The following is a 13012-nucleotide window of genomic DNA, read 5'->3' as shown; positions in this document are numbered from 1 at the left end:
ATGTCCACTGTTTTTGCAATTTTTAAAAAAGATTTTTATTTATTTGAGAGAGAGAGTAAAAGAGAGCACAAGCAGGGGGAGGGGGAGAGGGAGAAGCAGACTCCCCAGTGAGCAGGGAGCCTGACACAGGGCTTGATCACACAGCATCGAGATCATGACCTGAGCCCAAATCAAGAGTCAGACACTGAACCAGCTGAGCCATCCAGGTACCCTGGAGTATACTGTTTTTATATTTAAAGTTGTAATAAGGGTTCTTTTAAAAATAAATTTGAAAAGAGAGTAGGTGTTTAAAGGAATATGTCAAATACTAACAGTAGAGCCTTTGTGTACAATTACGCAGATTATTGCATAGGTACTCTGCCCAGGAGAGTGAGATGTTGGCAAACTGGGGCTGATAAATAGCCTGTGAGCTACTTACCAAGCCATGTGCCCTGGCATAGGACTGTTGTACCTACTGGGTGCCTTTTTCTAATTCTCACAAAGACACCATGTAGGCCAGCAGTAAGTGGTGGTCCATTAGTATGCAGTATGGCAAAAATACTGAAGGCAGCATGTAAATGGGAGTCCTGCAAGACAGGTGTTTATATTCTCCATTGCACCACTTGAGATGGAGGCTCAGATTCTTTTTCTGTGCCCATTTTTCATATTCCTCTCTGATAGCTCAGTGAAACTACACTCATGTATGGTAAATGGAGCAGACCAGGGGCAATGGAAGCCCCATTCACAACAGGAGAAAATCTATACAGAATATACAAATAATGTTTAATAAAAGTTGTTTATAATCTATTTAATTTAATTGGAGGACATCAAAGAAGACATACATGGAAAGACATACCATGTCCATGGATGATGAGATTCATTATTATCAAGATGTTGACTCTCCAGTCCATAAATTTAGTGAATTTCTACTAAAAATCCCAAAAGGATTTTTATGGAATTGAGGAACTGATTTTAATTTATGGGATATTGCAAAAAAGATTAGGAATAACCAGACAATTTTGGAGAACAAGGAGGGAGGCCTTTCTCTATGAGATATCAAGGCTTATTATGAAGCTGTAGTCATGTAAACTAATGTGGTCTAGCCCTGCTCTGTCCAGTATAATAGCCACTAGCCATATGTGGCTTTTAAGCCCTTGAATGTGGCTAGTATGAATTGAAAAGTGAATGTAAAATACACACCAAATTTTGAAGATTTAGTAGGAGTAAAAAAGAGTGTAAAATATGTCATTAATAAAATTTTAAAATATTGATCACATGTTAAAAATACAATATTTTGGATATATTAGGATAAATGTATTATTAAAATTAATTTCACCTGTTTGCTTTTTCATGTGGCTACTAGAAAATTTTAAATTACATATGTGACTATGCATAGTGTATATGTAATTACATTTCTCATATATCTGTTGGATGGCACTGGTCTAGACTGTTGAAATAGAGTAGAGCTCAGAAACAGGCCACACATATATGGGAACTTAGAATATAGCAAAGGTAGCATTATCGGCCAGTGCAAAAGGGATAGACTGTTCAAAAAAGGATAATGGGACAATTGGCTTATGCTATGGACTGAATTTTTGTGCCCCCCCCCATTCATATGTTGAAGTCCTAATCCTTAATTTAAAGGATCAGAGAGTTATTTAGGGGATCAGAGAGGGGCACAGGGGGATTCCATTCTATTCTTTTTTTTTTTTTTTTAAGATTTTATTTATTTTAGAGAGAGCATGAGCAGGGGAGGAGCAGAGGGGGAGGGAGACAATCTCCAGCAGACACTGATCACAGAGCCCTATGTGGGGCTCAATCCCATGACCCTGAGATCGTGACCTGAGCTGAAACCAACTGTTGGATGCTTAACTGACTGAGCCACCCAGGCGCCCCTCCAGTCTATTCCAATATACTTTACTTCTTAGAAGAAAGTCTCAGGCAAACATGGTAAAATGTTAAGATTGGGTAGTTCTGAGTGACAGGTTTGCATTATTCTTCTTTATTTCTCTATATGCTTAAAATATTTCATTAAAATATATGCATAAAATTGGGGCGCTTGGGTGGCTCAGTCGTTAAGCGTCTGCCTTCGGCTCAGGTCATGATCCCAGGGTCCTGGGATCGAGCCCCGCATCGGGCTCTCTGCTCAGCCGGGAGCCTGCTTCTCCCTCTCCCACTCCCGCTGCTTGTGTTCCCTCTCTAGCTGTCTCTCTCTCTCTGTCAAATAAATAAAAAATAAAATCTTTAAAAAAAAAAAAAAAATAAAAAATAAAATATATGCATAAAATAACCATTTTAACTTTTTGCAATGACTTGGAGTTTGACGAGATTTTTTCAGATGTATTTGAGAGAGGGATAGAGCGCGCGCTCGCGCATGCGCCAGGGCAAGAGCAGGTGAAGAGGGAGAAGCAGGCTCCCCACCGGAGTAGGGAGCCCCATGTGGGGATCATGACCTGAGCCGAAGGCAGATGCTTAACCGACTGAGCCTCCCACGCGCCCCTGAACAAGATTTCTGAACGTAATTTTTGCAATTAACCAGTAAAAAAGTCATCTTGGAATTGGTGGGTTATCTTTGATATTTCCTGTAGAGTAGAGTAATACATGTCAGAGATGCTTTTTAGAAATTGCCAGATCAGGACTTTTAATTGTTGTATAAATCTAAAAGTGGTCATTTACTGCTTTTTCTCCTCTTGTCCCAGGAGACTCTCTTTGCCCCATCTGAAGTCCATATGGCTCTGTATGATGAAGATCTCCTGAAAAATCCTTTCTATTTGGCTCTTCAAAAGTGGCGTCCTGACTTATGCAGCAAGGTGGCCCAAACCCATGGCATTGTAAGTGCACTGATCCTGAGGGTTGTCCTTGTCCATCAGGTGTGGACCAAGCCGTGTTGATAAGGCCAGAAATACCGTACACTTTGGTTACGTTTAGAGGGAGTCAGTTACAAACCTGCTGAGTGTTAACAAGCGCCAGACCATGCTCAGTACGAGCAGAGGCAGAGAGAGACCACCACGTGCTGCCTCCTCCAGGAACCCTCCTGGCTCTGCACCAGCCTTGGGTGTAATCCTTTCTCTGTTGACAGCCCCTGTTGACACTGATGTCACGGTATTCGTCTTGTTTCTCTTTCCACGTTGACTTGAGAGCTTCTGGGGGCAGAAAGCGTATTTCCCTCAGGGCATCATGGGTCCTTGTCTGTGAGGTGTGTGCTTACTCACATAGAATAAGGGAACATGTGAACACATTTGTATGTTGCTTTGAAAGGCATCTCCTCAACAGGAAGAACCAGTGGAATAATTGAGGCATCCAGATGTCAGGACGAGGGGAGCACATGAAAGAAACCTGCTGCCTGCAGGGAGGCGGGCTGTCCACTCTAGGTGTTGGCGGCCATCTGATGCACACAGCCCTGCCCATCTATGCACCCGGCCCTGCCCATCTATGCACACGGCCCTGCCCATCTATGCACACGGCCCTGCCCATCTATGCACATGCCCTGCCCATCTGATGCACACGGCCCTGCACCCCCCAGAGTGCTTGCTGCCTTTGTACTGCGGCTTTTCTGGTTTGTCTTTGGGCTTCTTTTTTGTGTGTTGTCCTCTTCTCAGACTGTGCTGCTTCGTGGCCAAGGATTTTGAACTAGAGGAGAAGTCAGTGTACGTAGCTCAGGTTCACTTTGGGCTGTCAGCTGCCTTGTCCGGGAACCGGGAGCTGACTTTCCCTTTATGCACTCTGTCCCGCGTCCACCACAAGCCTGCTTTTTCCAAGTTCCTTCTGGTTTTTAGAATTGGTTTTGCGGTTCATATGTTTTTCCCAGAATTACTTCACTTTGGTTTTTAGAGGTCATAAAGTTCATTTTGTGTGTATGTGTGTGTACATATATGTGTGTGTGTATATATATATATATACATACATGTATACATATGTATATACAAAACAATTGGAGAATATAGCTGTTTCCAAGAAGAAAAAAATCATACAAAGTTCACCAGAGACCTTATCATCTGTTCATTTCACAGTAATTATTAAATGCTTCTCTGGGCAAGGTACCATGTTTGATGCTGAGCGTTCAGCAAAAAATGGCAATAAACATCACCATCTTTACCTTTATAGAGCTTAAATGCTATTGGGAGAGATGGTCATGCTCTGAGCAAATATCTACTAATTACAGTTGCGGTACGTGTCCCGGATGAGAAATACAGGATACAAAGCCATCATGTTAACTTGGGGGGGGGGGGCTGACTGAATTTGAGAAATATTCCCTCCCCATCTTTGTTCTATAACGTTTTTAAAAATTGCTGTCTGGATAAGAGCAGACTATGTAACTTTCTCTTGCTCTTTAAGAATGCCACGCTGTGGGGGCACCTGGGTGGCTCAGTCAGGTAAGCGTCCAACTCTTGATTTTAGCTCCGGTCATGATCTCAGGGTCGTGAGCTCAAGCCCCGAGTCAGGCACCATCCTGGGGGTGGAGCCTGCCTTAGATTCTTTCTCTCCCTCTGCCCCTTCCCCCAGCTCACGTGCGCGTGTACTCTCTCTTTCTCTGTCTGTCTAAAAAAGCCACACTGTGAATACTCTGTGGGACCTGTTTTGCTCACCACTGTGTTGCCAGCACTTAGCACAGTTCCTGTCACCAGGTAGATGCTTTTCCAGCTGCAAGTAGTGGAATCCCACTCAAGCTCCCTTCTGCAAAAAGGGAAATTTTGAGTAAGAACTTTGGCATCTTGGTCACCTTCCTTTTGGCCACACCAAGGAACGGGGAGATTCTTCTTAAACTGTGTCATCCTGAGTTCCCAGTGGTATCCTGGGTCCTTTCTCCCGCCCCTCCTGGGATCTGCGGGGTCCATGGGGAGCTGCCTGGGGCCCACACTTGACAACACTGACTTTGTGGCCTTCAGCAGAGGGGAGATTCCGTGAGGCCAGCTTCTCAGCAGAAGTCACCGTGGGAAGGACCTGGCTATCCGGCTCAGCCCAGTCAGGTGTTGGTGGCTAGTTCCTGCCCCTCTTGGCTGTGTGATGGGGGCTCCGGGTCATCCTGGTCTAATCCATAGTAGTGCTCCATCTATGTCTGTTGGTGGAATGAAAAAGAATATTCCAGTCACCTCTGGAAGAGTACTCATCGTTTCTGCCACCACGAAGGGATCCCTGTCGCCTCAGCCTGTGAATGCTGAATTTCTTTCCTTGGGGCCTGGCCATCGGGCCAAGTTTGGCTGTTCTTGAATCTGCCCTGGGGACCAGAGTCATTTATTGGGCTCTAAAAACCTGTGAAATCATCACTTTTAAACATGCGTGTCCCTCCCCGCCAGGGTTAGCTGCCCCTCACACCTCTTCCTAAAGCCCAGCTCTCTGGCCACCTCATCCTCATGTGACGGTATGTGTGTGGCAGCTGAGGGGTGCAGCTTGACTGCTCCCTCCACCTGCCCCATCCCTCCTCGAGTGTGACTTCCTTCCAAAACCTTCCTTTGATCGGAATGCCCGCGCATCCAGGTAGGCACCTCCTGCCGTCGCCTGCTCTCTGACTGGATGGGGGAAGCTCATTCTCCCCATGTTCCCCAGATTCCAACCACAGAGGCCTGTGACACCCCCACACCGCTTCAGTAGTCACTCCTGTTCTATTTAATTGGCATCCAGCTAATTATACACTGGTTTCTTCAGAGTGGGCTAGCCAGGCCTGCTGCCTCCCTGGGGCTCTTGTCCATGAGGTGGCAGGGGGAAAGTCCTCCAGGATTCCCAGGTGGATTAGGGGTGGGTGCATTTGCCTATAGGAGAAACAAAAATTACATAGGGAGATTAAATTTGTTCCTCTTATTGTGATCTCTCTCTTTTTTTTTAAGATTTATTTATTTGAGAGAGAGCGCACGGTGTGGAGGGGCAGAGGGAGAGGGAGAGAGAGAATCTCAAGCAGACTCCCCACTGAGCATGGAGACCAACCCAGGGCTTGATCCCATGACCCTGCGATCATGACCCCAGCCGAAATCAAGAATCAACAAGAGTCATGCTCAACCAACTGCCCCACCCAAACGCCCCTATTGTGATCTTTTAATTATGGGGTATGTAGGCTTTTGAGGGCTAGCCTGGGAACCTGTCCGCATGTCTTTTGAGGGCTAGCCTGGGAACCTGTCAGCATGTCTTCCAAGTTTCAAAGAACTGACTTTCAAGTAAAATACCTAGACAGGCCAGCTAAGGGCACTGAGGTCTATATTCTAGTTCTTAGGATTCCTTTGGCATAGATCCAGCCAACAAACATTCGTTGAGCATCCACTAGGTGCCAGGCACCGTGCCGGGTTTCCAGGATTGCACAGATGAGTGGGGGAATGCAGCATGCCTTTGGGGAATTCCAGAAGCTGACCGTTGGTCGCTCAGAAGAATGGGTGTCAGGACAGAAGTCACCCTAACATTCCCTGGGGAGGAGTCAGGAGGGTACTCCGGAGTAGCGTCACGAATGCTGATTCTTGCTTTTATTCTATTGTCTTTTCTTTAATTACTGTTATTTAAAAATTCTTTATAAAGAGACTAGAATAAAAAGTTGTATTGTTAAGCTTTAAAATAAGCAGGTCCCCCACTTACGGTCTACCCGTAAGAGACTCTAAACTTTGTGTCCTCCACATAGGCTGTAATGCCCATGACATCTCCAGAAGTCTGAAGCACTGTCTTGGGAGAGCCCCGAAGGCACTTGCACTTGACCCCGCCTCCTGTGGGCAGCTTCCTGGCTGCTCCACGTCCCCAGCCCCCAGGGGCTGGCTTCCTCACCCTCCCTCTCAGCCAGAGAGTCCAGCTGCTGGCTTCTGCTTGTAATGAAATGCTCTGGGCAGCATTGTCTGCCTGGAAACTGGGTGGGGGGAGGGGGTCCTTGCTTTTGGAGGACTCCTGTTCATTCAACAAACATTGATTGGACACCTACTGGATGTCGAACAGTGAGGTCGGTAACAGGGATACAATGCAGCCGGAGCCCGTCGTACTTTAAGTTAGGGAGGCAGACAAGGCGTACATGAACAGGTAAAAAGAATGTAGTCACAGCTGGAATGAGGTTCTCCAAAGCACCTCAGAAGTTCCCGGTCTCTCACATGGGACCGTATGACTCCTTCATCCATAGAGCAGGCGTGGGACCTTCTCTGGGCCTCCCTGAGTTAGGGCGTTAAACACCCCGCAGGTCTGCTTCATGGCATTCCCATGCCTGTGGCCAGTCTTCGGGGCCCCAGGCTCTTCTTCCTGCGCTCCCTGAGGCTGTGAGGAGGTTGTTTCTCAATTCAGGCTTATATCTGAGGGCCTACTTTTTCTTTCTTTATTTTATTTTTATTTTCCCCCCTTTTTAAGTTTTACTTTTATTAAAATTTAAAATTATTTTAAAGTGATTTTTTTTTTTTTTATTAAGTAATCTCTATGCCAGACATGGGGCTTGAACTATGACCCCGAGATTGAGAGCTGCGTGCTCTATTGACTGAGCTCAATTGCAAACATATGATAAAAGTAGAAAGGGTAATATAATGAGCCCCATGCACCTGTCACCCAGCTTCAGCAGTGATCCATTCAGTGGCCCATCACATGCCCTTTCTGCCCCCTCCTGCCCTCCACGCGCGGCCACTGGATTATTTTGAAGCAAATCCCAGAAAATTATGTCGGGTAGTCATGCAGTTTCGTCTGTAGATATTTAGGAACGTGTCTTTAAATGATAAGGACTCTTTAAAAAAAGGTAACCACAATGCCATTATCACAGCTAAAACTTTCCACAATAATGCTCCAATATTGTCCACTATCTAGTCCCTGATTTCCCCAATCATCTCATGATTGTCTGTTTCACGGTGGGTTTGTTCAGATCAGGGTCCAGAGGAGATCCACACATCCCACTGGATGGATGAGTCTCCACGTCTGTCTGTCCTCCTCACTGCCGAGCTCAAGTGAAGTGTGCAGAGGCGCATGCCCCGTGTGTGAGGCGTGGTCAGTGTTGACATGCGCGTGGCCTTGGGAAACCGTCTCCACAGTGTTCCGCTGCTTTTTCGTTTTATCTTCCCCTTTCCTCGTTTTCTTTCTTTGTGTCTCTGCAGTGCGTTCATCCGGGTTCCCCGCACTCTGGCCCTTGCCAGTGGCAGTCCCGGGGGTGGTGCTGACGGTGGTCCTCTGTTCACCGTACTTCCGGAAACTGGTGGTTCGAGCTAGATGTGGATCTGATTCCGTCTCAGTTTTTTGAGGAGGGGCCAGGCCATCTTGTCAGCGTTCTCCCATCCACAAGTGCCACCTTCTGCTCTGAGGAGTTGGCGTGCCCCTCTGTGTGGGGCGAGGCCGAGCCGCCCGAGGAAGCCCCGGGTGACGGGCTCTCAAGGCTGCGGTTTCACCGACCGTGTCTTTGCTGGGGGAGCTCCAGGGGGGTCTGGGCTGAGCCTCCAGCGCTGGCTCCGGGAAGTGGCAGGAGTTTGCATCAGGGCCCTACCACTTACTGGCCGCAAGACCCCGGACAGTTTCCTTAGTTCCCTTGAGCCTCAGTTTCCTTGTCTGTAGGATGGGGATAGCACGGAAGCCGTATGTTTTGGGCTGGGTTGCTTCAGGAGGTGGGGTTCCGAGGGTCTACACCGCTTTGGGCGTCTTCCTTCCGAGTACACTTGAGTCTGAGAGAGTCCCTGAGCCGCCACGCACAGACCCGTGTGTGGTTGCCAGGGCGCAAGGCGGTGGTGTGGTGGCCACGGTCGGGCCACAGTTCACCTCTCAGATGGAGCCCGCCCCAAGGACAGAGCCTGGCACCCCGAGACAGCTCGGCGGAGGTGGCCATTTGCCACAGGAAACCCTGTTTCTGCGGCTCATATTACAAACTGTGATCACAACTGGGCTTAAAAAAAACAGAGAAAAAAGACGGGAAGGAAACCGTCTTCAGGGTGCAGTGTTTCTCCTCATTCAGGCGGTGGAATTACGTGTGACTTTTTAGGTTCACTTTTCTCTTCTTTCCAGACGACCTTGTCTTCCTCTGGAGTCGTCCCCGAGCCTGTTGAGAATAGACTGGGGCGCCTGGCGTTGGCTGTGGGAGGGGGGACCCAGCGGGTGTGGGAACAAGCCTGGGGGCCTGCGTCCAACCCCTCTGCCCAGGTCGGGGGTTGCGGCTTTGCCACCAGGACGTCCGTGACCCCATTCGCTTGGTTCCGTCTGCCAGTATGTGCCCCCCCCCGCCCCCGCCCCCCTGGCTTTCTGCAGCTCTAAGTGGCACATCTCGTACTCTTCACCCTGCTTACTGTTTCCAGGTCCTGGTGCCCTGCAAAGGAAGCTTGCCGAGCAGCGTTCAGTCCACTTGTCAGTTTGAGTCCTACATTTTGATACCCGTGGAAGAACACTTTCAGACCTTAAATGGAAAGGTATTCATTTCTTTGTGGGTCAACCAGGGTCCCTCACTCAGTGTTTGGGAATGGGGGTGGGGGGCAGGGGGTCCTGCATCTGACCCTGTCCCGGCTGTGGTAAATGATGGCTCTAACACGCACAGCAGCCCGTGGCCTGGGCTTGGAGGGCCCCCTGCCTTTGAGGAAAGAGGAGATGGTAATGGGGAGCAGGGCCTGGCTGGGCCTCTGCCCGGGAGGAGGGCGGGTGGAGGGGTGGGGGGGGTGGGGCATCTCTCCCTTAGCGCAGGGGCCTCCTGCTGGTAAGTCGGGGAGTCTCTGGAACATCTGAACGAGGTCCTGTCACTAACCTCTTTTATCCCCGTGCTCTTGAAAGACTAATCAGTTTCTTGGCCACAAATAGTAGATCAGGGGTGAATTTTAACTTTTTAAAAAACGTTCTTAAAAAAAAATGTTATTGAAACTTAAATAAGCCAAAACAAAAAACAAAAACCAAAAAACAAGCATGTTATTAAAACTTCAATGAGCCAAAAAAATAAATAAATAAAAAACATTCTTTTGAAATCATCTCAAACCTAGAGAAAGCTTCAGTAAAGCACAAAGAACTCTCCTATACTCTTCCCCCAGATTGGTCAGCCGTGAGCATTTTGGCCGCATTTGTTTTATCAGTCCCTCTCCCCCACACCCCCACGTGCTATTACTGCTTTTCTTTGAGCCTTTTTCAGAAAAAGTAAGAGTGAGTTGCAGACACCATGTCCCTTTATTCTAAAATGCATTTTCTGTGTAACTTAGCAGCAGAGTGATCACACTCAGGAAAGTGAACTGTTCAACACACTGTCCTCATATAAATTGTGCTAATTATACAAGTAATGTCCTTTTGTAGAAAATCTTTTTTTTCTTTTTAGATCCAGAATCCTGCAATGCCTTCAGTTGCTGGTCTTTTTAGTTTCCTTCGATTTGGTGCGGTCCTCGAGGGGTCTTTGTCTTTCATGACACGGATGGTTTTGCTTTGTAGACTCTCCCTCAGCCTGGGGTTCCCAGAGGTTCCCTCACGGCTGGAAGGGTGTTTTATTTTTCTCAGCATGTCGTGACAAGAGACACATGACGTCAATCTGTCTCATTGTTGATATTACCTCTGGGGTCCGCGTTTTCTTATTTTTTAAGGGGAGGTAGAGAGATTCTGAGGGGGGGTGTTCTGTTCCTTGCCAGGAGTGGTGTGGGCCCAGGTGCATTTGGGGCAGCTCAGTCCCTCGGACCTGACAGCCAGGGCTCACGTGGGCCTGTGGCGGGACAGAAGGGACAGGACAGGACACGGGGTTACTGGGACACCAGCTCGAGGGGGGTGGGGATCAGCAGCCCTGTTCGCCCTGCTAGTCACTGCTAGTTTGTTCTCTTCAGGGAAGCCAAATCTACAAGGAGAACAGAGGAGTCAGGCTTATCACAGCTCGTTTGCCCGGGTACCCCAGCCATGTCCAGAATGCTGAATGTGGCAGGGATGGCAGCGTCCCTTCCCCGGCCCCATGCAGCACCAGGCCATTCCAGGAGAGCCTTCTTCCTTCCTCCTTTCCCAGAGGGTACAGGTTTTCTTCTGGTCCAAGGACCAGCTTAATGCATCTCTGTCACAATATTTAAAAAGGATCAGCTGTAGCTATAGGGTGAACAAAGAGGAAAGAAAACATTTTAGTATCAAAAAGCAACATGGGAGAGTGTTCATGCCTGCCCTGCAGAGCTCTACTGGAACAAAGGGGTGCAGGTCGGAAGCAGCGCCGTATCGGGGGCCAGGCGGAGGGGGGATCGACGGTCACCCCCGGCCACTGGCGCAGTGACGGCTCTCTTGTTCCAGGATGTCTTTATACAAGGAAACAGGATTAAATTAGGAGCCGGTTTCGCCTGTCTTCTCTCAGTGCCCATTCTCTTTGAAGAAACTTTCTACAATGAGAAAGAAGAAAGTTTCAGCATACTTTGTATAGCCCATCCTTTGGAAAAGAGAGAGAGTTCAGGTATTCTGGGAGAAAACCCCTTTTCGCTGATTTGGAGAACTGTGTTTGTTGAACTTCCTCCTGACATAGCTGTGATAAACATCCATAAAATATTCAAGAGCCTGCTAGAAGCCTGCCTAACTTTACAGTAATTCCCCAGAGCTTAATCAAAAAGTCATCCTGAGCTAAGACAGTGTGTCTGGGGGCTGCTGTGTATGGTTGCACAGGTTGGACATTACACAATTCTGGGAGGCGACATCGATGTAGACCTCTGTGTGAATGTGGCCCCCTGGAGCTGTACAGGGTGGTTTGACCTTGGGCCTCAGTGTTAGAGCTAACTCTTACACCATTATTGCCCACCCAGCCCCACTGTTGTGCCTCTTTGAGAGCTCATTATTTTTAATAAATAATAATTCTTCAGTTGTTCCAGGAAACTGAGACAACCGTGTGCTAAATGTACTCTGAGGCCTGTATTGCCAGGAATCAGGGCTTGTTCACCAGAGCCTCATAGGTCATGCCCACGGTCTCAACTTGTTTTGTCCAAGGAAAGGGCTTCAAGAGGGCCAGGCTCTCTGGACCCTGAGCTGTCCTGTAACGAGGCTGCTCTTGGGCAGTATCTTGAAATAATTCCTGTCCTCTCCTGGAAGATGGGGCTCCAGACCCTGGGGGAGCAGGGCAAAGGATGTGGTACTTCCCCCATTAGGAAACTGTGAAGGCTTCAGCCAGCCTGACCCTCTGTCTCTTTTTTCAGAAGAGCCTTCAACATCTTCAGATCCCTTTACCCTGAAAACCATCGAAGATGTGAGGGAGTTTTTGGGACGACACACGGAGAGATTCGACAGGAGCATTGCTTCTTTCCAGCGAACGTTCAGGGAATGTGAAAGAAAGAGCCTCCGTCAACACATAGTCAGTAGCTGTGTCTTGCTTTGCCAGGGTGCCCTGGCTCAGGCCGGTTCAAGAAATGGGGATCCCTCTCAGTGCACTCTGAAACTCTGCTGCCTCCGCTGTTGGAAGCTTTACTTAAACGTTTCCTTCTAACAATAAAAGTAGTCAAGCCACTGGAGAAAACTTGAACCTGACAAAGTATAAAAATGAATATTGTTATCACCTATGTGAACCCCAAGGGAAATTTTCTCTAACCCTTCATGCATATACACTTAAAAAAAAAAAAAAAAAAGTGGAAAAAAAAATCACATAATTATTTGATAAGCCTGTATCAGGACTTAAAGCTTTTCACCCAGGAAGTGCGTCTTGTGAAATGTTCTGGCTCCGGGACGCGTGACACGTTTTGGGTTTTGTGTTGGGGCCTTGGGTTATGAGTGACCTGTTTCTCTGCCGTGTGTTGCACAGGACTCGGTGAATGCTCTCTACACCAAATGCCTCCAGCAGCTTCTGAGGGACTCTCACCTGGTAAGCAGCAGGACTTTCAAAAGAGAGAACTGCAGTTTGCCCACATGCCAGTCCAAGCTCTTTAACGGTACCTTCTTGTCCTGCAGAAAATGCTTGCCAAGCAGGAGGCCCAGATGAACCTGCTGAAGCAGGCAGTGGAGGTAAGAGGCCAGGCCAGTGCAGGGAGAGGAGGCAGTGGGGCGGGGGGAGGGGGAGGCTCTCCCGGTCCCCTCTGCACACTCGGAACGGCGGTCTGTTCGTTGATTCCACAGATGTACGTCCAGCATGATATTTATGATCTGATCTTTAAATATGTGGGAACCATGGAGGCAAGCGAGGTAGGTCCTAAATCCCCGTCATCCC

General features: G+C 48.1%; 1 protein-coding gene across 4 annotated transcripts in view; it reads left to right on the top strand.

Annotated features, from left to right (window-relative positions):
* Nucleotides 1–13012, top strand: part of ANKRD27 (ankyrin repeat domain 27) — a 50111-nt gene that overhangs the window by 5673 nt on the left and 31426 nt on the right. For all 4 annotated transcript variants that reach the window (XM_032390462.1, XM_032390461.1, XM_032390463.1 and 1 more), the window contains exons 2-8: nt 2679–2810; nt 9192–9302; nt 11125–11281; nt 12012–12166; nt 12611–12670; nt 12757–12810; nt 12922–12987. In XM_032390462.1, the coding sequence (XP_032246353.1) occupies nt 2709–2810; nt 9192–9302; nt 11125–11281; nt 12012–12166; nt 12611–12670; nt 12757–12810; nt 12922–12987 (705 nt within the window). In that variant the 5' untranslated portion in view covers nt 2679–2708. The remainder of the gene's footprint in view (nt 1–2678; nt 2811–9191; nt 9303–11124; nt 11282–12011; nt 12167–12610; nt 12671–12756; nt 12811–12921; nt 12988–13012) is intronic.

This window comes from Phoca vitulina, unplaced genomic scaffold (genome assembly GCF_004348235.1).
Source record: "Phoca vitulina isolate PV1807 unplaced genomic scaffold, GSC_HSeal_1.0 scaffold58, whole genome shotgun sequence".
NCBI lineage: Eukaryota > Metazoa > Chordata > Mammalia > Carnivora > Phocidae > Phoca > Phoca vitulina.
The sequence above is the reverse complement of the archived record's forward strand: the minus strand, read 5'-3'. Positions and strand labels throughout refer to the sequence as shown.